Consider the following 26,027-nt stretch of genomic DNA (forward strand, 5'->3'; position numbering starts at 1 on the left):
GCAACTTAAGTGAAAGAGACATGGACTTCATGTGATAGTGAATGAAGTACATCCAGAAAATATTGTGTTTGAACAGATGACTCCATAGACTCAGGTTTGGAGACAGAGGCACCAGATCGGCTTGCAACTTACATAATGATGGACGCAAGGGATCAACTAAATATAACACTGACCCCAGCAGGCATGCAAGTGTTGCATGACCTTGCTATAGCATTTACACATAGTATTCCAGACATCCCATCTGCTGCATTTCATGGACTGGAAGCACCTCTCTCACTTCAAAATGACCTGGGACCCTGGGCAAAAATCACACTGCTGTCAAGGGCTGAGGTATGTTACAGTCTACACAATTTGCTGTTGCATTGTCATTTATTGATACCTTTATTAGAGTGGGTCATTGAATGACAAAGCCTTTTATTAGCTTCTCTTGTATCTGGGTATACTGTTTCATATGTCTTACTTAGCAGTTGAAATCTGTATGACCCTTGACAAATCTCTGAGAGTAAAATGTGGAACAGAATTAGATGTATGAGAAACTTCAGTGGCATAATTGTGTCTTGTTTAATGCATTGTCATTCTTTGAGAGACAGATTTTATATTTTTATGTCTGTGAAAACTTGACACATATAAGTTAGTATTGTTTACTTATTGGAAAATAGTTATAATATAAGTTGTGCATCAAATTTATGGTGTCTGATTTAAAATAATTGAATTCATTTTACATAGGTAGACAAAATCAAGTAGCATGCCAGAGGATTAATATTTATATTTTCTCTATTTCAGATTTCACCTGATGGGAAAGACAGAATTGTCATGACAGCATTGTACAATAAGTCAGATTCACTTCCAAGTAGCCCAGCTTCAACAACTACTGGTTTAGCGGACTTTAGTCCACCTGACTCTGACACAGACATAGAGAGGTTAGAAAATTCTGCTGAATAAAGACTGTCATTCCCTAAGTTTTGTGTTCAAATCCGAACCCAGACACCAATTTCTGGGTACAAAATCATTCTTTCATTTTATTTGATGCTAAATAACCTCTGCAGTTGCTGCAGCATCATTAGTCCTTTTATGGTCGGGCTTTTCTGACACAACTGACACTCCCTTGTTGGGTTTGTGCATCATATAAGAAAAAAATATCTTTGGAAGGTAATTCAGTTTAACACAGTTTTAGCCTAAAGTGATTACAGACATATTAAGTAGTATCATATGCATTCGTGCTTGTGTTTATCTGAAAACAAAGAATAGCAGTACATGATATAATGCCATAGCTGTATGTTGCAATTATCTTAAGAAAATAAGTGTTATCTGTTGCCAGTTTCCAAACTAATAATTCAAAATGCAGCCAAAAGACAGCAGGAATTACTGCTGTAATTACGAGTTAGATTTCAGCCAACAGCCCTGTAGTATGGAGGTTTAAAGCACCTATTCCCGTAAGATAAAGGTTAATGAGCCAATGAAAAATTGAAAACTGTCAATAACTGAAATATAAATTCTGTGAAAGATTTGTTTCTGGAGATTATATAAGCAAGAGAAACACGTCTAGATGAGGAGCTGAAATAATACTGACAGTGATGATGATAACAACAACAGCAACTCTTATTAATATTATTATTTTATTTTATTTTTCAGCTTTGAAGGAGGATTTAATACTCAGAGCAGTGAAGGAACCACAGGTCAGGAGCTGTTTTCACCACTGCTGAGGTTTCCTGGCGAGTCTGTGACCAAACTCTACAAAAAAGTGACAGATGAAAGATTGATCATTGATGTGGAAGGTATGTTAATTAAAGATTCCATGAAGCTGTTCATTACCAATACAATTTATGAGAAGATTTATATTATATGTTTGGTTTGTATAAAAATGGAGAATTTAATGAACAGTTAAAAGGAACAACCTGAACCATGGTGTTGGTTATACTGTTTCAGGTTTTGACAGACTTCAGGTAGTGGCCCCACAGAGGTTGGTGAGCAAGTTGCATATGCTGCATCCTATGAAGAACAACACCCGATATTATGCAGTAGTCAGTGTGGATACGCACCATTTCCATCGCAAAATATTGGTCAGATCTCCCCTGCAGGTGGATAAAGAGGAGATTGAAATTGAATGATATGTAGCTAGTACCTAAACCAAGTGCTTATTATTTGTTATAGTGAATGAAAAATATACAAGAGGTATAGCATAACATGTGGGCAGTTAAAATGTGGTTCACATACAGACCTCCAGGTCTGAGGCTAGCTTATCCAGGGGCCAAATAGATGGTCTTCTTGTCCTCTTCCCCCCTTTTTTCCTAAAATTGGGAGCAGAAATCAGCTTCTAATATGTTATAGTCTTATGATTTTGTAATTAGATGATGGACAAAGACTGAAAGAACAGTTTTACATATTGTAACATACCACTGTCAGAAACCTTCAGACTTCGACAAGTTCCAGTTGTTGGACCCACAGTCAGTCTGTGAACTGACCCACTTTGTGCTAACCTCTATATAAATGAAAACAACGAAAGGAAAAGAGGGCATGGTAAGTTATTTCTAGAACTTCCTTTTTAGTTAAATTTAAAGACTTTGTTCCAAGGTACGGTCATTAAAGAATGGTAGTATATAGTATGTAGATTGTTAAGTACATGTTACCATCCCATCAGCAGACAGGCGAGTAAAATCATATTAGGGTGACTAATAAATCCTTTGAAAGTGTGACAAAGTTAAAATATTTGGGAAAAACAATAACAAATCAAAATTATATTCACAAGGAAATTAGGAGGAAATGCTGCTACTTTTCAGTTAAAAATATTTTGTCTTCCTGTCTGATTTATAAGAACCTGAAGATTAACATATACAAAACAATAGTTTAGCCTGTTGTTTTGTATGAGTGTGAAACATGTTCTCTCACTCTCAGGGAGGAACATAGATTACAGGTGTTTGAAAATAGGGTTTTGAGGATATTTTGGCCTAGGAGAGAAGAGGATGGGGTATGGAGAAAACTGCATAATGATGAAAATTTGTACTCCTCCCCCAATATTGTCAGGGTGATTAAGTCAAGAAGAATGAGATGGGCAGGGCATGTAGCGCACATGGATGGGGCAAGAGATGTGCACCGGGTATTGGTTGAGAAGCCTGAAGGGAGGAGATCGCTGCGGAGACCTAGACATAGATGGGAGGATAATATCAACCAGCATTTATGGGAGATAGGAGTTGAGGGAGACTAGATTTTGTTGGCTCAGAACAGGGACTGGTGGAGGGCTTTGGTTAATTCGGTGATGAACCTTCGGGTTCCCTAAGCCATCTACTTAGTTAGTTAGTATATAGATTGTTTTCCTTTCTTATAAAGGTGAAGAATGAAACATCATATGCCATGGGACTATACTATAAGAAATCCATGCTAGATGCCCTTGGAGTGGAGCATGTTGGAGAGTCAACAAACCCATTTGAGGACACAATCAGGGTTGCAATAGTGGAGCCAGATGAGACCTTCAGTGTCCCGCTATATGTGGCTTACCATTGTAAACTGTTCATTCTGCCAGCCTATGTGGAGTAAGTGTCATTTTATGAAATTTAATGTTCTCATTACAGTGAGTATGAAGATGACTGTCTTCTAGGTTGTTGTGCTATGTACCTTGATGATGAGTGGAGCAAGAACATCTGAAATATTGGTAAACTTCTACCAGACTACACAGTGCAACAACCCAGAAGATAGCCATCTTCAAATGTCATTACACTTTGAATGCAGAGATCCAGGATTACAAAATATGCTGACAATGTAAGAAAATTCATTTCAAAGCTTAAAATTTACTTGCCTGTAGTCTCTGTTAAATCTCTTGTGGCAGTATTTATGGATTCAAGCTCACATGTTTTGGGATTTAAATGTGGCAAATATTAGTTTACATTTCTTATTCAATGCAGTAGTTACCACGTCAGTGAAATAGGACTGTGGTGGCAGGAGCTGGCCTCAGACTTGAACACTCCCAAGGACATCTACTGTACCCCCAAAGAAGAGAAGGATGCTACAGTCTTCTCAGTGAGGGTGTGTAGTACCATGCTTAGGACAAATTGTCTATCTTAATTTCATAGCTTGTCTGATATGACAGTTATAATGGAAAGATTAAATTTAAAAGATACATTTTTTGTAATACTTTCTGTCAAGAAGAGGAGTTTTATGCCTTACAGTAAACTTTTTTAAACTCTGTTTTATAAAATGTAATTGATTTGGGAAGTCATATGTTGCAAGAAAAATAGTAGATGCTTTTGTCCAGAATGACAAATTCTGTGAACTTGCATAGAAATTCCAAGAATAGAAATTGCTAACAAATCTTTTTCCATTTTCTTAATGAGTTACCTAATATAATCACATGAGTAGCTTGGTATCTAGCTGTGTGCATTAGCCTGCCACTTTGCTGTAGTAGATGCTGAAGAGTGTGTATTGTTTGAACATAAAATGCAAACTATCTGGCAGATTTTGTCCATTTCTTAGTGCTTAGCTTGCAGTGTGAATAATATTCTTTGAAATGCCCCTTTTTATAAAGAGAATCATCCTGTTGTGGCTGTCATAATGGTTATATAGGTGAAGCAACTTCAGTATCTTTTAAGCTTTCTTTTCAGTAGTGTAGTAAGATAATGGCATCTAACATCCCAGTTCTCTATAGAGCCATCCACTACTGACATCTATCAGGAAATAAATGGAGTACTAGCTTTTGAATCTGGCATGGCACAAAACACAGTTTCCTGCTTGCTGCTAATTAGCATGAAGCTGGCAGATGCAGGAAACTGCCTTCCCATGATGGTGTATTAAGTTGCTTAACCATTGTCATGGCAATAGGGGTTGTAAAACCCTATACCATTGTCCACGATTTAATAGCTTATTTGTATGCTACTGCAACAAATGGCTAACTGGATGGCATGTACGCTGATGCACAGCTGATAAGGATTAATTGCATTGTCATGTAATGAATATGTTTTACTTTTATTGCAGGCGTTGTGTGTGGAAGGTGCACCAATGAACAGAGCTTCCCGCTCCATCCCCAATTATATGATACGATTGCTTCCACCACTAGCCATACACAACAGGCTGCCTTATGCAGTTGAAGTCAGAGTACCAACAATAAAATATGAAGTTCGCATTGAAGCAGGGGAAAAAACTAACGTATATTTTTTGAATCTTCTGAAGATGCACAAAATCTGTGTTGAGGTATTTATAAGTACTGTTATTTTGATTTGTTACCTGACTTCTGAGGTTGTCTTCTTTAGTAGGCATTCAGTTGCTTGTAGACAGATCCATTTTGTTATCCTTATTGTTAAAAGAAATACACACACTTGCTAATACTTGTTGGTCTGTACTGCTCTGAATAGGTCAAGTATTGATCGCACGACCTGTTTCTGAAGTTTGACTCCAGTAGTATTAACATCTAAGGGGGATTCTTTCATACTCAGAGTTGCAATTCTCTGTTGATGTTTTTGAGAATCCAGTAGTGTTTTATTTCCTGATTTCTGTTTAATCTGTCTTTCTCTTTTTCTCCTCTTCTCTGCTTTTCCTTCATTCCATCCTCTCTCTTTACTTTTACAGTGTTTAAAATTAGATACCCAAAATAAGTGTGCCCCAAACTACCAGTTTCATTGAATCACTGTGAAAGATGAATTAATACATAAAATTAATGAAAGCAAATTTGATTTTCTCTCAGTAAAAGCTGATAAAACTAAGGGATACTTTATTTGAAAATAAGAAAAAAATACCTTTTGGCATTTCAGCTGTTATTAAATTGCATGTGATTGACAGACTGTTATGTGTAGCTAGTAAATGTTGGTGCTGAATGAAAGCTTTTGTAATTATCTTTCAGTAGAAATTGTATTGCTTTAGGTACCTTTCTATTTGGGCATTCCATGGATGGGCTCTTTCAACATGACTGCAGACCTAGAGGAGAAGACTGTTGCCATGGTAACCGAGTATGACACAGAAGGAGGCAATAAGCAGTTGGGGCTGAACCTCCATGTGGAGCGAACTGAAACTTGTGATGTGTTTCTGCATGCACCTTATTGGATTATTAACAAGACTGGTCTGCCATTGCAGATCAGAGTAAGTATCGTGCAGAAACTATGAGTCATCTACTGGATCTTCAGGAATGATTTATGTATTCCTTTTCTTCTTCCTGCCTCTTCAGTTTACTTCAATCATAGCTCTCTGTACATTCCTGTTCATTTTTCTCTGTGCTTCCATTTAATAACACCCAATCTTATTCTTCTCAGCCCATCCAGCCATCTTAGTTTTCAGGATTAAGAAAAGTCATGTTTTTAATTAGCCTGTTTAAATTATTATATTGACAACATATATGGAAATCAAAAACAGTAATATCCAAAGATGCGGATCCCATGGATTTTATTATATGGAATTATTAAATTAGAATTATAAAGAAATGGGAAAGAGACATAGAACAATTTGTGTCCCTGAATTTTGTTACATTTAACTTTACTTGGACATGTATTTTTCTTAATGTGTCTTCCTGTGGTTTGACAGAAAAATATACTGTTGTTTGATTGACAGGCTTCTTTGTCTGATGTTGTATATGAGGCCCAAGGAGAAGAGCCACTGTTATTCTGCTACAAGAAACATCGTCGTCATTGTGTGCGTTTACGAGCCTATCACTCGTCATGGTCGTCTGCATTTTCATTAGATACAGTCAGCTGCACAGGACTTGTTGTGTGCAAAGACAGAGAAAGGAAGCGTCGCTATCGAATCCTGCTCAGCGTTATACTGTCAAAGCTTTGCCCACATCTAACACGCATTGTCACACTCTTGCCTAACTTTCTGGTTGTCAATGACACCCGAAAACATCTCAGATTCATGGAAGAAAATGAGAGGGCAGATCTGTGGATTGATTTAGCATCAGGGCAGGTGAGTGGGTAGAAAATTATATGATTTTATAGTAAATAACTTGTAAATTGTGAATTAAAGATAGTGTCTGTTTGTAAAACAGGACGTATTTCCAGTTTTATGAAATGTACAATCAATAACCAAATTACATTTTTATTCAACTCTGGTTGTGTCAACATGATATTGATATTTAAATGAAAATTGGTAGTTGATATGAAGAATGGGTGTATACTGTATACTCAGGAGTCAATTCTTCCAAAAATTTACAAAATAGATGGTCATGAAATGCCTAATTCAGACCCTCATGTTCATAAATTCACATTATGATTATTTTCCCTTTTCAGTGTATTCCCTTCTGGCCTGATACAGACTCCATGAGGATGTATGTGAAGTTTCGGGACAGCAAATTAGTGTCACAACATTTCCCCATAACACACATACACCAGACTGTTCTAAGGATGGATAAAGGTGTAAGTATGTTTGTTTGTTTGTTTGTTTTTCTCTCTCTCTCTGAGTCTAGCAGTCAGGTTGTGTGATAAAGTGATATACTGAGATGTTAAATCAAGCCCAGGGAATGACATAAATCTCTTAATGGAACAAATTGTAATAATTGTTTAAATTCATTTTGACTCCATAAATTCTGTATTTCCTGGATTCCATGCATTTATTAATCTCTTTTATGTACCTGATACCATTAATTTAAAATGTTCATCATATGCCTACCCTGTGCTGAAAGGTCAAATTATAAAAGAGGTCCCACAAATCTCCTGGTCTGTCCTTCATGAACAAAGACTGTGTCTAGAAATAAAAAATTGTATACCATGTGTGTTGCATATGAATTTTATATTTTCTAATCAAGTGTTCAGAGTGGTAAAGTAAGCATAATATTTTAACCAAATGCCACTGACACATGTATGTTAGCAGGCTGGTCTCTGCGTGGATGTGAGTGGTGGAGGTGATCAGCCCTTCACAGTAACATTCCGCAGCTACTGTTTGGGTGATGCTCCTGTACGTGTTGACAACCTGTGTGAAGATCTGTTCCTTAAAATTCACCAGCAGGATCTAGGACAGGTAAGGTAGGATCCTCATGAATAGGACAGGTATCTGGTCTGGTCATCTGGAATGTGTGAAAACAGTTTTTAGATTGCTACAGTACTCATTTGTTCCATTAATTTCTGCATGTCATTTGGTGTCTTGAAATAATACAACTGACATAGAAATAAATATGTTTCCAAGTTTACAAAATATTTGTTATTATTTATATTAGCTCTTTGAAAACTGTGTACTGGATCTCCCAGACTGATGTTTACTAGTGCACTGTTTCACCTGGGATATCTCAGTCCATATGAGATTTGAGGTTCTCACAGTGGTGAAAATGTCGATGTCTGTCTTCCTGTAAGTCCACAAGGCATTACAACCCAGAAGACCAACATCAACATCCCAGTCTGCAATTTATACATTTTTTTATTATTTTCTGATGAGAGTTGTCATTAATGACAAACTATACATACTCTTCCATCTTTTGACTAACGTTTGGTAGTATTTATACATTTCTTTTAACACAGGAATCAGTAAGCTAAAAAATAATTAGCAGCCAAAGGATCAATGGTAATTCATTTTATTGTTATGAAATTAATTTTTATGAATGCCACAAAAATCTTATAGGTTGAAAAGCTGTGTTCTTTCTGATTCCAGTCATCTGATTTAATTATTAAGATAGACATTAAAATTTCAGCATTCATGAAATTTGGTTATAAATGTTGTACCATTAAATGCTACACTCCTTTTATAATTTTCAGTTTCTTACTGTCACTAAAATCAAATGGTCACCGTGTAAATGTCTGAGGTGGGAATGACACTAGTGAATCAATGTAAAGGTATAGTATTGCACAGTGGTCATGGATATTTTAAAACCACTGTGTGATATTCAGTTTGATGATAAATATAGACATACTTGGAAAATATACATATTTTCCATACAGCAAATGTTTAGAATTATAAAAAACTTTGTACCGACAGGAAGTGCTTTTCAGTACTTGTGTAATTTCTAGGTAGCTCTTCTGAGTCCATATCAGTCAATGTTGTATACATGGGACGATCCCTCAAAAGAAAGATTGCTTCTGTGGAATGTCTACAACAAGAAATCAAAAGGAATTGTTGCTGAATTCTGGAAGGTAGGGGTTAAAAGCTTACAGTTACTACACAGGCAATGTTGTCTGACACGGTATCACTTGTCAATGGTTGGATATTAACTCAGATTGAAAATAACAATGAATATGTGCAAAATTTTGGTGGGGAAAACTTTTGAAAAGTGGTCACTTGAAAGACTGAGGAGATGAGAGCATAATGTTAAGGTGGTTGTTATGGAAATATGTTGTGAGTATGGAAAGTATATGAAGCTCTGGAATTTGTGATACTGGATCTTTGGGTTCTATTACCATAGAATTAATTGGCTTTATGGAACATGGTAATGAACCTTCAGGTTCCATTAAGAATGGGAAATTGTGTGGCCAGCTGAACAACTATCACTGTCTAAAGAAGGACTGAACAAATATCATGGTCAAGTAGTTAGCTTCCCTGCTTCATATTTAGGACCAAGGATCAAATTTCAGCCTACAGACCAGTTATCCTGACACATTTTCCCGATTTTTCTCAATCCCTCCAGACAAATTCTGGTATAGTTTAAATTAGGCCATAACCACTTCTTTCCACATCCTTCCCAATGTGTAATTTATTAATTATCCTATTGAGTTAAAGACAGCATTTTTAAATAAACTTCATATAAATAAATGAATATAAAGAACTCTACTCTATTGAGTTAGTTTAGTTGATTAGCAGTGAGGTAACAGGACACTGTGGAACTTTATATGTATCTGTGTTTACTGACACGTGCAGAATCTGTCATGTGCTTGTGTTTTTCTCTTTCAGGATGGTTATGGACAAGAACGTGTCAGTTTCCATACTGTAAAGCAGCCATGTTTAGTCACAAGCATGCCAACTGTTACGGCCAAGCTCTCTGCCAGTCTTAAGAGAATGTCTTCAAAGTCTCCAGTACGGGATGGCAGCAGTAGCAGTGACGATACAGAGTCAGATGAGCAGAAGCCTCAGGTATTAAAGATCCTAATATGGATATGAGGTTTCTGAGTAATGTGAAATTTTGTTGTACAGAGTGTTTCATTCTTGTTGCAGCAATTGAAGAAGACAAGGAAAGACAAAGTGACAGTATACTGGGTGAGCTATCTGGAAGGTCCCCAGAGGGTACTCTTATTTACACAAGATGAAAGGATAGCATACCAGGCAAGAAGCAACATTGATGCAGAGAAGAGTAACTTGGAGATGTTTTTATCATTTAGTGGGATAGGTGTGTCACTGGTGAGTGGTGTTTCTGTTTCATACAAATAAAATGTTTTAACTGTACTATTAGGAGTGTATGTCTGAAGGTAAGAATTCAGCAGATACTCTCCTATGTCCATTACTAACTGTCTGATTAATTAACTTCATTATACAGTGTTTCTTGAGTATCTGGTAGCTATTCAGCTGGTCAGAATATTTCTGGTTGTGTCTGAATGTGTGCAGTACCGTTACAGTATTAGCAGAATGTATAAATTAAGAGTTCCATTTTACACAGTACTTTGTAACTTTTGCAGGCATTAGAATCAAACTACTGCCAGAAAGAGCTGGCTTACATCAGTATCTCTGACTCATCGCCTGTATGGGAGGTAATGGTGGCTCACCGCTGGAAATTGCTCACCCTAGAGCTGGCCTCGTGGATAGAGGACAAATGGAAACAAGATCAAAAGAAGGCCCAAATGAAGGATTATGTACATGTAAGTACATTCTTTTTTATTCTCTTGGGGAAAGGGAAGCATGTGGTATCACATTGTATGTGCTGAATTTATGTTATAATAAGTGTCACTCTGCATGATATCCTGAAAATATTTCAGTTTTCCGCTGCCAGTCACCATTCCATCTATGCTGTGTTCTAATTTATTATTGCATATATATTGTGCAATAGATATGACTATTTAGCACAATATCACAGCCTTGGTCCTCAGTTGAAGCCTTATCAATGACCTGATATTTTGCCACACTTGGAGAAGAGAATTTTGTTTTCATAATATAGCATGGTGAGCCAACATACTCAAGCATGTGCAATATTATATGAGGACAATTTAAATGTGCCCCTTTTGTTTAAGTAAATTTTTCTATATTTAAAAGTAGGTTGAATAGAATGACAGAAACACCACTGTAGCACCCTTGTTTTTAGTATATAAATTACTTTGTTGATTTTATCTCTTCAGAATTATGAATTGCAAAACTGTTTCATTCTGTTACTGTTATCAATTGGTTTCTCATATTGCAGGTAGATTTTGAGAAGATGCAAATGACTAAACCTTTCTATGGTGATCTGAGGAGGCACTACTATCCTGGGCTTTGGCTTCAATATCGGAAATCAGATCACCAAAGTTATCTCCACTGCAAATTACACAGAATACAGGTAAGAATTTAATTTCTTTTTTGACACTGAACTCTTTCAGTGAGCCAGCATTGTTCAGCCAGTATAGTGACCGGCTATGGACTGGACAACTAGGGTTCGATCCCTGATGGGGCAGAGCATTTTTTCTCTAGCCTCTGCATCCAGACTGGCTCTGGGGCCCACCCATCCTCCTCTACAATGGGTATCGGGGATCAATTGTGGCCAGGGCATGATGCTGACCACTCACCCCATCTAGTGCTGAGGTCAAGAATGAGTGGTAGCTATACCTCCTCTCCCCCCAAGCACCTACATGGCGTGTAGTGGGACAGCTTTGCTTTACTTTTTACTGAGCTTTTCAACAACAAAAATTAATGCATGTGTACTATAGTTATTAAAATTTATCATTAATCTTTCCATCTCGTGTAGGAAAGAAAGTTTCAAATAAAAATATTGATTTTATGGAATGAATTTTTAAAGTCTTTTGGACCATGCTAATGGCAAATTTTTTTAATACTTATATAAATATTTCTGTCTTCATGCTTGATGTATAGGTTGACAACCAGCTACATGATGCAGTATTCCCAACAGTCCTGTACCCTACTCCCATACCTCGACACATTGTACGTCGTGTGGGCATGAAACCCTGCATTGAAATGGCTGTGATGAAGCGACACAGACCTTCTCAAAACCAAGATGTGTACAAGTAAGCCTTTTTATCTCTTGGCTTATCTGAATATATTGTTATGTGTATGAAACTTCTTCTTTCACTGTGAGAGATGAATGCAGATTGAGATTGTCAGAACTTCGGTCAGAAAACCAAAGAGGAAAGGACAGCTTGAAAGACCTAGTCATTGATCAGTGAATAATAGTAGAAGCATTTAAAAGAAATGTTTTATGAAGTTGTGGACTGAATTGACTAGCAAAAGACAATACACCATGTGATAACAGGTTGTAATATCACACTGCCTAGTTAGGCCTGTCAAGTATCTCACATCTCAGGGGTGAAGGTACATGAATATAAAGCATTTTCTGAAGGTAATACTGGCCAATGTCTTTAGGAAAGACAGGATGACAATACATGTGTTTAATTTGATGACTTTAGTTACAAGAGGAAGTTCCTGTATTGCAAGAATAAAAATATGTCATCAGCATAGTTGGTCTCTAAATGTGAGTAATAATATTAGATTCTTTCTTATTTTCTAAATAATCTCCACATTCATCCCAAAATAAGATCTGAATGCAGTCTTTAATTGTTGCATTTTTTCATTGGGCTGTCGCTCAAACCCAGCAAGAGGTATTTTTTTATATGTGTTAATTTACTTTATTAGTACTCAATTTTAGTGCAGTAAAGTTTAATTTAACCGAAAACTGATCCAATATTTAACACACAGAAACGTTATATAAAATCAAAATTAATTCATGTTAAATTTTTCTGAACTAATTGTAAATTCTAATATATTTTCTACATTGAAGGTTTAGGCCTGTGCAGTTTCTTCCATGTCTAAGTGCTGATCTGACCACCTTCTTTCAGATGAAGGAAAGTTTTGGACTATAAATTTTCCCAGTTGTGATGCACACAAAATACTCAGACATTCATTTCTCTCAAGATTAGTAATTTAAAAACTTATATCTGAGGTAAGTTGTTTAATTCTTTTATACATTCAAAGACTCTTAGTTAAACATGTGTTTTTGTCTGTTATACAGGTTCATTAAGGTGCTAGTGCAGGAATTTTCCCTGCAACTGGATAAGGGCTTCCTTCTTTCCATGTATGACATTCTGTCTAACTGGCAGGTTGAAGAGAAATCATCTGTAAGGATGCGAGCAGACATTGCGTTGGTCCATGTTCCCTTAGCAATGATTTCTGCAAAGGTATATTACGTCTTCTTTTAACACATAATTTTTACAGCTCTGTTTCCTTTTAAACACATAAATGATGGCTGTACAAAAGATTACAAATAGTGAATTACAACTTCATGATGTATATTCACATCCTAATGTGATCTGTTTTAACCTTAAAATATATTATAAATTAGTAAATGAATTCTGTTCCAATTCTATCATGAACCTAACACTTTCTTGTTACAGTCATGTTTAGGCACCTAATTTATTTTTAAGTCACCTTGTTTGTTAGGTTATGTATTGTATGTAGTTCTTCATTGTTAATGGTTTTGCATAGTAAATTTACATTATCATGCACAAGTACCTAGTTTAAGCAATTCTTTTTCTCCTGAGATACTATAGACTTTCTTCCTGGCTTAATCCAAAGTAATAAAATAAAGTAAATCAATCAATAAAAGTAAATAAGGATAAAGTATCTCTTTGAAGTTGAAATGTGTCCAAGAAATATATAATTGTCCCCTCAGACAGGCTTACATTATAGAAACAGACCTTAATATTTAATTCATAAAATTAACATTATATAAGATGGAAGTAGTCAGTTTCTGACATCTTGAATTTAATGTTGACTGATTAAGTGTAGAGGCAAGAGTTAGAATTTAAGGAACAATTAAATTAAATATAATTAATTATTTAAATGTTTAATTTTATTATACATGATTACAGGCTGCTAGTGAAGATCCCAAAGTGGTTATTGAGTATATGCATTTATCACCTTTGGCACTGCAGTTCAGTTTCTCTCCACGGGGTACAGTATATCAGAAGAACAGAGTTCGTTCCTTCAAGTCTGATCTTGTTGATTTCTTCCTCAACTCATTTGGAGCTACGCTTACAGAAGTGAAGGGTGTCAAGTTGAAGTAAGAATCATAATTTTGTGTATAAAGAGAAATGCAATTTGAAAATTATTCCTGGCTACACACAAGAGATTACTAATAATTTAATGTTCAGCTATAAAGGGTTATCATAATCTGAATATGGACTATACATCCTTTCTGTTTTTCTTCACCAGTCATTATTCCACCAATATTCCGCAGGTCTTACTATCCAGCTTATGAAGTTTTCACACAAAGATAATGAAATGAACATATATAATTTATTTATACTGAGGGAGGAAGTAGTTCTCCATTAAAGTTGTTAGAGTAGTTAAATAAACAGCTCATATCACTCCAATATAATTCCTACATTTTGTGAAACTCAAACTTTTTTCCTAGAAAATATATCATTGCAGAAAAAATCAGTATGTAATATGTAATATAAATTTCAATATTACGTAAGACTTAAAACAGTGTTCAATATGTTGAATATTTAACTAAATACAGCTAAAATAATTTCAGATTATGCAATGTGGCATTTGAGTTACTAATATTACTACAATAGATTTGTATCCTCAATAAGTGAGCTTTAAGGCCGAAAACGTATGAAAAACTGCGATGAACACATTTGGGCAATATTTGTACCCCAATTAGGAAAAATCATTTTGATATATGGGAGGTAATGCTCCACATATTGTTCACTTAAACAGTAGATGGAGGTGGTAAGAATTAGCTGCTCTAATCCCTGAGCAAATAATCAGAGTATCCCCTGGATAGGAGGCTCAGTGAACTTCAGAGCCAGTCTAGATGTGAAAGTGAAGAATGAGTCTTGGCCACCCATTTTATAGCCAGTCACTTTATTAACTGAGCTGTCAAGGTTCAAACCTTGGTATTTAGTTTTGGCCTAATTCCCAATTGAGAAGTTGCAGGCAGTGAATAATTGAACAAAATAAGAGTGCCTTTCCTTTAGTTGTGATCTCTATGTAGGATGGCATATCTGGAGCAGAAAGGCAGCCTCATCAGCCTGAGTCAGGAGCTGGAAGAAATTCATCGGCACTATAGCAGCCAGTTGATTCAGCAGTTCCATGTCTTGGTACTAGGACTTGATGTCCTTGGCAATCCCTATGGTCTCATCACAGACTTCACTGAAGGATTTGGAGACTTCTTCTATGAACCGTTTCTAGTAAGCTTAGAACTTTGCTATATGCCATTCTCCAAAAATGCATAAATTTCATAAATTTGAAGGGAAAACATCTTTGAAAATGATTGCTTGGAAAATTGAGGAGATGGGAGGATAACATTAAGATTCATTTGAGGTAAGTAGGTTGTGAGGATAAGAGGTGAATAGAACTGGGTCTGGAATGAATCAGATGGTGTGCCTTTATACCAACTGTTGAATCTTTGTGTTCTACTACTGGAAAGTTAGTCATGTAGTTTGATCTGTTCTGCTTTTCAGTTACAGAATACAAGGTCTGACAATTAAACAGTGATCTTTTAAAAAACAAAAGGATATTATCAGTGTTTATCTTGTGGGTTGTAATGCTGTGTGAACTTGTAGGTAGATATGAATGTTTTGGAAGAACATACTACTTAGGTCTTTAGGGCTGATGGAGGTAGTACATTCTTCTGAAACTTTGATATCTACCTCCAAGTCTGCACAGAATTACAACTCAGAAGACCAAAAACATGACATCTTCACAGCCATGAGAAGAACTTCAAATTTCATGTGGAAGAAATATTGTCACTTCCCTTTAGTGATTGTGATCACCTTTGTGGTACTCAGCTTTTGACATACATCTGCATTTCAATACTTTTTCTCTACCCTGGAAATGTTGCTGGAAATCATTTTCCAAAAGTTATTTAATTACTTTAACATTATGTTGTGACTTTATAAAGCTAGTAAGTTATGGAATGCATGAAGTCTTTTAATGTCCTAATTTAGGTTGCAGCTAATTCATGGTCTTATTTCAATGAAAGTTTTTAAGTTAATCAAATTCACTAATTTCAAGCATAAAATAAAATTCATAGTGCCTTATTGTCTTTAACTGCTTGATTTCCAGTCATTTAAATCATGCTTATGTTGTGTCATTTTTCATTCTTCTCTGATCAACTGCAGTGTAACTATTTTCCAAAACTATATGTTTCTCCCTTTCACTTCTTCATCACTATTTTCACCCCTTCTACATTTTGATGGATTAATGATTCATTTAGCTGTTTTATTAACTAATTTAGTGACACTGGAGTCAGACTAACATTATTGTCTGCTAATAAGTACAGATCATGATGTCTGATATTCTTCTATGCTCTGAATTCTGTCTGGTAGACAGAGGCTACAGTTAATAAAGATGAGTAAAATCAGGATGTCCTGGGGAATTTGAGACAGGCTTCCCTTGTTGTAGGGAGTCATGGAAGGGCCAGATGAGTTTGCTGAAGGCCTGAGTCATGGTGCTCAAAGCCTCCTGGGGCATGTTGTGGGTGGGACTGCCGGCTCAGTCTCCCTCATCTCCTCCTCACTGGGGGACCTCCTCAGCAGCCTCAGTTTTGATGAGGACTACAAGAAAGTAAGTGGAGAATCATTGGTATCTGCATCTTGTCTATTCAGCAGACTCCTTGACAGTACTGATGTTGTTAACACTCTCACTGTATGAGTTAGTGCTGATTTGTAATATGTTGTAATTTGATCTAAGTCTTGTACAGCAGAGATAAAGCATGTTAACTCTACTGATTGATTTTTATAGTTAATATTCAATTTACATATCTGTGAACCTGTATACAGTGAGAACAATAAACATGGAATTATAAAATGTGATCATCATCAATATAAATGGGAAGCATTATCCTATTTTAGAGAATTAGTCACTTTCCAGTCACAGTTCATTACAGAATCAAATTGTGAATATTATATGCTAAGTTTGTATTAATGACATTTTATTTCATGTTATTACATGTTTTGTCTCTATAGAAACGATGGTTCTGCCTGCAGCAGGCCAGTGATCTTCCTGACACAATCCTTCAGGCCTCCAAAACATTTGTGATGGGTGTGGCCCTTGGTCTGTCAGGAGTCATAATGAAGCCCATCATTGGTAAGTTGTTCACGAGTGTTATACTTATACTGTATGTGTTGGCAGCCGAGGAGTCAGTACTCATAGGCAAGGACTTGTGGTTCAGAACTAAGAAGCTGTTTTCAGTATCTTAATTAGATTCGGTTTTTGGACTGCAATGGTGGAACTGCTAGAAGCACCTACAATAAAGTAAATAAGAAATTCTGAAAGAAATAATGAATTAAATAATTCTACCAAAATTCTAGTGCATACCTGTCTCCTTATATAAAATATTATTGCAATCAAGTACTTTTAGAGATTATATATGGAAATGGACAGACAGCTTCCTTTCTTTCAGCCTTTCTTCTTTACCGAGACATTGAGAGTCAGATACTATGCAACTGTTGATTGTATTTTTGGTATGTACAAGTTGTTGTTGCACTTGTCTTTCTTTGTTCTGCAAGTAACTCTAGCTTTATGTCTAGCTCTCTGTGTTCATGTGTAGTGGGTGATGATGTCAGTGTGGAATGTGCCTGTATGAATGGAGTCTACTCACATTCTCTGTTTCTTTTCACACAACACCATTTTCGTTTTGCATCGTGTGACATGGATAATAGAGCGGGAACTTCCAGGTATGACATAATATTTTGCGTTCATTGACGCCAACTGTTTACACATGTTCAGATGGTTGGTATGGAATTGTAGAAACAAATCCCAACCTTTTTACTGTTTCTGTAGTTTTAACTATGCTTTTGCTGGCCACATTGATGATATGTCCCACATTCGTTTGAACTTCTATAATCGTTATTTTGAGATTTTTGAAGATTTCTCTCAGTCCCTTTTGGCAAATATTGGGATAGTACTTTAATGTAGGTCATGATGTGTCCTCTTTCACTGCTTCTGACTTTACATGCACTTTCATCTGTGTCTCATGTGAAGCCACATAACCACAACAGTTGAAAGAGTGATGTAAAGTAGCCAAATAACCAACAAACTCTCATATTTCTGGAAGCGAGTGATAAAATTATTATAGATCATTATTAAGATGTGGCTGAGGAGAAAGCAAATATAATATATTTTATTGTCAGCTCCCAGCATTTTTATTGATGTTCTATTGAAAATGTTAAACACTGTCAATTTGAACATTTATAGGAAATACTGAACTTTGTTTTCATATTTTTAAAACATAGAATTATCTTAATTCAATACAATTTAATGTGAACCAAACTTTAAAATGAGCATCATAATAACTGTAACATAAAGGTATTATGAACCCATTTCAGTCAGTACATTGCAGAATAAATTCTTCACTTAATACTCAGCCCTTTATGTATATTATTTTTTAAGTAAGAATTCCTATTTTTGACATAAAAGAGGGGTAACAATATAATAGCAGTAAAGCTAATCATGATAAAACTAGTAAATCTTACAATTTTAATTTTTTTAGATACTGTAATTGTTGCTTATATAAGTCATTCCATCAGTGGTTTTTAAATTATAGTGTATTGTGAAATAATGGTCTGGTGATTTATAATTAAAGAGGCTTGTGTATATTAACATTGCAATGCATGAAGACTGTCCAGGGAACCATTTTTATTTGTTGATTAGTAAGTAGAAGTGTAAAGTAATGATCTGTGCACTGTACTGTGATAAAATGTATGGCAATATAGGATATGCCTGAAATACACTGCATGAATTACTGTTTGCCGTCAGTTCAGAGGAATGGGAATTTATTGAATCCAGAGAAGGAAATAATACACTAGAAAATGATGCTTAAAATATTGTATATATCAACAAATTCACCTCTAATAATAATTATACAATTTTAATTAAAAATGTAAGTTCTTCCCAGGCACATAAATTCCTGGGGGTTGTACAAAAAGAATTGTTGCATCTGAAGCTGCCAAAAAAATGAGTTCTGTGAAAATTCCAGCATATTTAAGGTGCCTGGTAAAGAACAATATAATAAAATATAGGTTTCTGTTAATTGATCTTTCATACTACCCTTATTATATGAAAGTGAAATTATGTAACTATTGTCCTGATATCAAACTTTCTTGGTGGATTTGGAACAGAAACTAAAAACACAGTGTCAGCTGTGAGGATCTTAGTGTGGCACATTTAATGAATTCATCAGAAAAATTAATCTTCAGGTAGATGGTACCCACATGCCCCACCCTCCTTTGCTTTCTAGGGTTCATTGTATACTTAATGTAACAATAATATTTCAGGAGCACAACAGGAAGGTGTGGAGGGCTTCTTTAAGGGTGTTGGTAAGGGCTTGATGGGACTCATGACTAAACCTGCTGGAGGGGTTCTGGACTGCATTGCAATGGCACTAGATGGAATTAAAAGGTGAGGTTCATCAAATGTTGCATCAGCTGTTCAAGTCATTCAACCCTTTCAGAAGTATTACTTGGATATTCCAGGGAAGTATTATGTACCACACCTGTTACTTCTGAATGTTTTAAAAATATATCCTATTGCAACTCTCCTGAAAGCAACAGAATATACATTACATTACATTATCATTTGATGTTAGTCTTCTAAATTGTGACACCATGTGGACTTGCAGGTAGATACCAATATTTCAGAGGAACACACTACTTCCATCTAAAGGGATGAACTCAACCCTGAAGATTAAAGCAGTATTTTTCTCTGGAACGTTGGTGTCCATCTATAAAATTGACATGTTGTTACAATCCAGAAGACTAACTTTGACATGTTTGTCATGAGAACCTGAAATCTCATGGTTAGTTTAGTTGGAAGATATGCAGTATTACATGAGAGTGTTTTCTGTTCTACATGTGGTATCCATGCCATTGTTAATGCTGAATCATCTCTTTCCAGAGCTGCTGAAATGGGTGAGGATGTGGTGATGAGGTCAAGATTGCCACGCTACATGAACCCATACACGGTAAGCTTATTTTGACATACATTTTCAAATTCAGTGAATTTCCTCTCAATCATTGTCATAAAAGTTTAGGCTACAAATAGCTTAAAAGGTTTTTAAACTTCACAGTTTTTAATATCAGTGTGCTCACTTGTAATCTGATTTTATTACAGTATCACACACACATGACAGAATTAGTATTAGGGACAGTAATTATAGGCAGTGTGTATGAACAGCAGGTAGGGGAATGGGATGAAGGAAGAGGAGAATGTAAGTACTATTACCCTCTCCTTGTCTACTGCTGCTGCAGCAGTTTGGTGTGTGGGTTTTGTGTGCTGTCACCCATTTTGCATTTTCAGGGACTAAGGCCCTTCTCTGTGTATGAAGCAACAGGACTCCATCTTCTGAACACTCTTAGTAAAAGTCATTACTCCGACTCTGATATCTACTGGGCGCATGCTTCACTCACCAAGGAAGCAAAAGTTAATGTCCTCATCTCACTCCAGTGAGTCCACTTATTCCTCAGAACACTTTAACTTAGTAGGATTTGAGGTTCTCATTGCCGTTGTCTTATGGGTTTCAGTGCTGTGTAGTCGGGTAGAAGTCTACCAGTGTTTCAGAGAGACTACACTGTGCTACAACCCAGAAGACAGTCATCTTCATTCAGTTTAATTTGTTCATGTGCAGTTCCTATAAATTAGTTGCTGAAATTTGTGTATTTATTTTGAATGTTATTAACTGTTTCACAGCATGCTGTCTCTTCTTTAATAAATATTTAAAACTGTTTAATAATTTTATTTTACTTTTAGTCTATTTACCATCCTTACTATCACCCTAAGATTCATAGTCCACAAGTAAGAATTTACTAATGTCATCTTCTGCAATCTATTTATTCTTTTATCTACTATAACTTAACTATGCATTTTTGTCACACTGCAATCCTCATCATGTAAATATTTGTATGTTTATATATTTAGGCATGTATTTCTGGTTGAGAAGTGTCGCCTATGGGGAACATGGGATGTGGAGTGGATGGTGCGTGTGGATGACATCATGGCAGTACCACACATAGTAGACAACAAGCTGGTGTTCAAAGTGCGTCAGGTGAGCCATTTTAATATGCAGTGGATACTATCTTAATGCAAGTTATATATCACTTTTAAAGAAGAATTGAAAAGTGTGTAGAAATAAATAAATGAATGCATCAATGAAATGAATAATCCAAACTACATATTTATCTGATATGGTTTCTGACTATTTCAGGATGAAAGCTTTAACTTCTTCTCTGGAGATGAGAGATATATTGAGTGCCAAGACACATCTGTGTTAGAGTGGCTTCAGAACAAGATTGAAACTGTCATGATACTAAACATGGAGGACAAACCATGCCCTAGTGAGGTGTGAAGTGACTACCTTAATGTAGAAGAGAACTGTCTGTTCTTGCACATGTATGTATGTATTATTGTAATCTATGCTGATATGTACATACTTATATGAAATATTTTCACATCATATGATAGGGTCAATTTGAATGGCAAGTCATGCTTGTTTGTTGAGAAAACTTAGAGTATGTGGGTCCATTTTGAGGTTGAGGTAATAAACATTAACCATTATGTAGACTCAGAACTCTGCTGTCATGTTGAAGTAAAAGTATGTCCTTTCATTGCTGGACCTCTTTCTTTTTGACTGAACTTTGTCAGAAGAAACACATTTCTTCATGAGATTTTAACATTTTCTTGGCAGGTTATGGGGTCTGGGTTTTTGATGTGGTACAGCCTTGTAACTGGCTATTTATATGCTGAAGTTAGAGGCAGTGTGTTCCTCTGAAACTTTGGGAACCACATACATTGCACAAGACTGCACTACCCAGAATATCACAATCTGAACTTACTTTCATGTTACTCAGCGTGGCACCTTAATGTCCTACATCATATCCCTCTGTGGGAGGTAACAGACTTACAGAAGTCTGTCTGAGCCCCTTTTCATAATATAAAACAAAATATTAGTTATATTTAACTTTAACCAGATTTTGGAAGTATGAAAGAGAGGAAATTAACTCAACTTCTAACCCCAGATAATACTACTGATTTGTTTCTTGGGTTATGTATAAATTACATAGGATATATAGAAATGAATTATTGGATGACTGAATGAGTAAGAACATGGAAGGAAGCAACTGTGGCATATCTGAAATGGTTCACTTCAGTCATCCTGACAACCAGTTTATCTAAGATCCATTTTAATATCATCTTACCACTGATGGTCAACATTGGTTAAAAATACCAAGAAAAAATTGATGGTGCCAATGTACAATTTTCAGCTTTGATGTTGTTGTTATTTGCCAACTTCTAAGGCTCTTTATGCCTGCCTCCTGTTTATGTTAAAAACCATCATTCCACAAAATGGTATGAGATTCACCTGCAGGCCAAGGTACATATGGTAGGATAGGTTACTAAAATGTAATAATAATAACCACAACAATAAGAATTGCAACCACAAGCCAGGCTGTATAGAGGCTTAACTCTGAGATCAGGGTTTAACTTCTTTACCAAATTAATCATCAGTATTAATAACAGTAATTCATAATCAGTCTGTAGGAAACTGTAACTATTCAGGTTTTCTGGCTGCTGTTATTTTAAGCAAAATCAGTCACAAAAATTTCATACAATATTTTACTGTTGTACTTGGTAGACATTACTGTGTTATTTACTTTAATTTATTCACTTCAAATGTTATTTAAAATGTGTAGATTTAACAGTGACCACTCATTTTAGGACAGAACTGTTCTTTAAACCAGTTTATAAAATGAATGTACAGTGAAGAATATATCTCAGCCATCCAGGACAGTAATTTATGACCTGTCAGATCCTGAAAATCAGAAAGGGAACATGACTGTACATATATCATCATTATATGAAACAATCTTTAAAGGTTGGAACCTGAAATTTGACCACTGATAAATGCCCCCCCCCCCCCAATCCAGTTCAGTCCAGTCCACACCCTCACATTCTATTTAATTTAAATACACCTTCATATTATACTTAGATCTATATATAAGCCTCCCATATGAACTCCCAACCAAAATGTTGCAAACACCCTCAAGGAAAAATACCTTTCCATAAAAGTTGCATATAGTCACAAGGGTGGATGGGCTATAAGTGTGGGCCTCCATGTAACAATTTCTTTACCAATTTGAACAGTTAAAGCACATAAGTAACAGAAGTTGTCACACCTTAAGTGACTTTCTTAACTTCAAATATTTTGGGGACGGGAGGGAGTCATCATTAGGTGAAACCTGAGACTTGCCTAAAAATGTTGGAAAACTTCAAAGAATCTCTGCTAGTTATCAGGAATCTCCAGGCTGACAGCCATTTTATAACATGATGCATTCAGTGACTGAGCACACAATTACATGAAATGCAGTTGTTGTTCTAACATAAGTGTATTAATTTGGAAAATAAAATTTGAGAACAAATATGATTTCAAAGTGCCTAATCAAAACCTAAAACTGGAAATTTTGGTGTTCCTGCAGAATGCCATTACCCATTTCATTAGATAGTGTTGAGTTACAACTACCTATTTGTATGTATGAATGGCATCTTATGAAAATGGTTCTTAGCGTTTATCAAATATAAACAGATGTGTAGTTTCTCTTTTCATTTAAGCAATTTTAAAGGAACTATTTACTGATACTGATACAATTGATTTTTAATATTTCTACTACTGTTATTCATTCCTCAGATATTAAAACTAACTGTCTGATAAATGAACACACATCTAGCAACACCAGATATCAGTTAAAATTAAAGTTTACTGTTGTAGCTTCCTTACATGAAGGTATACATAAAGTCAGAAAACATTTTCATATATTTATTTTTTGTCATGAGATTCACAAAATTCATTACAATTTAGTGCACATTTACAGAATCAGCATCTCTCTTTCTTAAACATTTAATAGCCATTTCAAGTGCACCTTCTCGTGTCTTATTACCACCTATAAAACCTGTTGAATGAACAAATATACAACCATCAATTCCAGATACTGATGACAGTTTCTCATCTCGCAACCCTTGCCATTCTTCTAAAAGAAACAGCCGGCAAATGAAACTTCTAGCAGCTCTAGGTACAGCTTGAACTCGCCAATTTCCATTACTGTCACTGAACAGGACAAACTTCACATTGGGTTCAGGATTCAACTCTTTTTCCAGCTGGAACAAATGCTCTTTCCAAGGAATGGCTTTCCCACCAGGAAATTCAATTATCTCTCCTGAAGGATGAATTTTATATCTGTTCTCCATGGCTTGTCTTACGAGATGTCTGGCTGGCCACCATATAGTAGCCACAAATTTTACTCTATCTTCAAATTCCCTGCCAACCAATTCATATGCCTTGTAGAAGCTCTCAGTTTCATTCTGACCTGCGCTATTCCATGCTGGATTGAAGTTCTGAACTCTAGCACTTAGGCCTGTTGTAATTGTGTATTTCGGTTCACCATCAAACATTTGAACACCATTATCTATTCCATCAATTTCTTGTATGAAGTATTCATACACCTGATTGTATATACTTCTGACAGCATCATCACCATATTCATCTCCAAGAATAGCTCTGATTATTTTATCCCCAAAATGGTGATATACCAGCCCAGCACTGCTTAATTTCGTTTTCCATGGTTTATCAGGGTTGAGAGAATTCATTGTCTCGTTGAAATCACGCTGATGATGGTCATAACGATGATGAACTGGGTCATATACTCCTCCAACATCTACAACAATGTTACACGTATCTAGAGTTTGCTGATCCCGTGTTCTTACAATTTCTGCATTCTGATACAGTGGGACTCTTTTCAGCATGTAGCACGCTAATATTTCATCACAGTGGAAAACTCCATTGTGTGTTCCTATTTTTAAAATGGTTTCACTGTGGTTTTCTCTTTCTCCTACCATCTTACTGGCACAGTAATACCTGAAAACATAAGAGAAACACTTAACTGGGCAGTTGTATAAAAATGTAATAACAAAAAAAGGCAATCCTTCTCTGTGCCAGAAATGACATCCCATTACTTTTCATGTAATATCTCTCTCCTTAAGCTCTTCTTCCTTATGCTCAATACATTATGATCCCTTCTTGCTTTTTTTTTGGAGGGGAGGGGGAAATCAGGGTATGGCTGCTAAGATTAAAGGCAGAGTTCCATAAATATGCTCATCCACCCACCATGGGCAAATAAAAAGATTTTTACTCTCTCAATTAAACACTACTTGTGAAACCCTTATTCTACAAGTTTGTTTTCAGTCATGCAACATAAGGAAACTCCAAACATAGTGATGCTGGGGAATCAAGTCAAAAGGCTTTATATTGGACTTAGTTCTTTCTCTGTGAGTAATGTGTTCTTGCTCATGTTAAAAAAGTAAACCAAAATAATGTAAACTGATGACTCTAGAGCTCTAGAAGGTATAAGAAACCCACTCTGTGCTGGAGCTTTTATATTTCCTTTAGATATCTAAAGGTCCATGAAATCAAAACACTGAACTTTTGTTATTTCCAACTCATGGTCATTTTGATGCTCCAGTATAAAATACCAGTACATTAAGCACTTTTATTTGGTTGCATGTTTCACTGACCTGTAAATACTGTACAAACGTTACGAAGAATAAATTACAGTTTCATGTACATTCAGGAGAACTGTAGAAGTCCAAGAATTATATTAGAATTCCCTAATCGATAATGAACAACTAAACAAATACATGTAATGATTTATATAACCTTAGTTTTGAAATAACCACCCTCCCGTTCTCTGGAGCTCCACACATGTATATATTTTTTGCATTGGTTTTAGAAAACTTAGCCCCGCACTTTACATTCACAGATAAAGCTTTAATTCTTGAATTACAAATATTTAAAACTCCACGTTCTGTGTATAACACAACTAACGAAACCCCGCTCCACAGTCGACTCCACATGACCAAGCTTACTGTATAATCTGTGCTTTGAATGATTCTGGTATGAAAGGCTGTGGATATGGTAGTGACAGAGGATTTTTTTATTTATTTAT

At 35.7% G+C, this 26,027-nt stretch overlaps 2 protein-coding genes across 11 annotated transcripts in view; one reads left to right on the forward strand and one right to left on the reverse strand.

Annotated features, from left to right (window-relative positions):
* Nucleotides 1-21,601, forward strand: part of LOC110831552 (intermembrane lipid transfer protein VPS13A) — a 50,039-nt gene extending 28,438 nt beyond the window's left edge. For 4 of the 9 annotated variants that reach the window (XM_022067689.2, XM_022067691.2, XM_022067690.2 and 1 more), the window contains 28 exons: nt 77-330; nt 784-920; nt 1,633-1,775; nt 1,927-2,078; nt 3,325-3,527; nt 3,897-4,017; nt 4,963-5,178; nt 5,845-6,060; nt 6,526-6,876; nt 7,200-7,325; nt 7,777-7,926; nt 8,907-9,029; nt 9,784-9,963; nt 10,045-10,227; nt 10,503-10,682; nt 11,219-11,353; nt 11,884-12,035; nt 13,037-13,202; nt 13,896-14,086; nt 15,029-15,224; nt 16,441-16,602; nt 17,004-17,124; nt 17,700-17,714; nt 19,314-19,437; nt 19,933-19,999; nt 20,335-20,480; nt 20,953-21,079; nt 21,239-21,601. In XM_022067689.2, coding sequence (XP_021923381.1) covers nt 77-330; nt 784-920; nt 1,633-1,775; nt 1,927-2,078; nt 3,325-3,527; nt 3,897-4,017; nt 4,963-5,178; nt 5,845-6,060; nt 6,526-6,876; nt 7,200-7,325; nt 7,777-7,926; nt 8,907-9,029; nt 9,784-9,963; nt 10,045-10,227; nt 10,503-10,682; nt 11,219-11,353; nt 11,884-12,035; nt 13,037-13,202; nt 13,896-14,086; nt 15,029-15,224; nt 16,441-16,602; nt 17,004-17,124; nt 17,700-17,714; nt 19,314-19,437; nt 19,933-19,999; nt 20,335-20,480; nt 20,953-21,079; nt 21,239-21,379 — 4,478 coding nt within the window. In that variant the 3' untranslated portion in view covers nt 21,380-21,601. Of the gene's footprint in view, nt 1-76; nt 331-783; nt 921-1,632; nt 1,776-1,926; nt 2,079-3,324; nt 3,528-3,896; nt 4,018-4,962; nt 5,179-5,844; nt 6,061-6,525; nt 6,877-7,199; nt 7,326-7,776; nt 7,927-8,906; nt 9,030-9,783; nt 9,964-10,044; nt 10,228-10,502; nt 10,683-11,218; nt 11,354-11,883; nt 12,036-13,036; nt 13,203-13,895; nt 14,087-15,028; nt 15,225-16,440; nt 16,603-17,003; nt 17,125-17,440; nt 17,502-17,587; nt 17,715-19,313; nt 19,438-19,932; nt 20,000-20,334; nt 20,481-20,952; nt 21,080-21,238 lie in introns of those variants that run through there. The other 5 variants (XM_022067692.2, XM_022067694.2, XM_087352290.1 and 2 more) reach the window with 5 other exon arrangements.
* A 2,230-nt stretch (nt 21,602-23,831) lies between these two features.
* On the reverse strand, nt 23,832-26,025 carry LOC110831559 (MYG1 exonuclease). Of its 2 annotated transcripts, none has more exons than XM_022067710.2 (2): nt 25,739-26,025; nt 23,832-24,940 (listed from the first exon to the last, which is right to left on the reverse strand). In XM_022067710.2, the coding sequence occupies exons 1-2, from the start codon at nt 25,933-25,935 to the stop codon at nt 23,884-23,886; spliced, it is 1,254 nt and encodes a 417-aa protein (XP_021923402.1). In that variant the 5' UTR covers nt 25,936-26,025; the 3' UTR covers nt 23,832-23,883. The 2 variants fall into 2 exon arrangements, with proteins under 2 accessions (XP_021923402.1, XP_021923403.1); XM_022067711.2 differs by having other exon boundaries at nt 25,597-25,951.
* Nucleotides 26,026-26,027: the final 2 nt, after the last annotated feature.

This window comes from Zootermopsis nevadensis, unplaced genomic scaffold (assembly GCF_977971745.1).
Source record: "Zootermopsis nevadensis isolate Lab colony 2312 unplaced genomic scaffold, Znev_1.0 Znev_ptg000002l, whole genome shotgun sequence".
Taxonomy (NCBI): Eukaryota; Metazoa; Arthropoda; class Insecta; order Blattodea; family Termopsidae; genus Zootermopsis; species Zootermopsis nevadensis.

Coding starts and splice junctions, on each gene's coding strand:
- LOC110831559 (XM_022067710.2), bottom strand. CDS start 25,935: ATGTGGAGTCGACTGTGGAGCGGGGTTTCGTTAGTTGTGTTATACACA. Junction 24,941..25,738: donor GTGGTTATTTCAAAACTAAG/GTTATATAAATC, acceptor TTATGTTTTCAG/GTATTACTGTGCCAGTAAGA.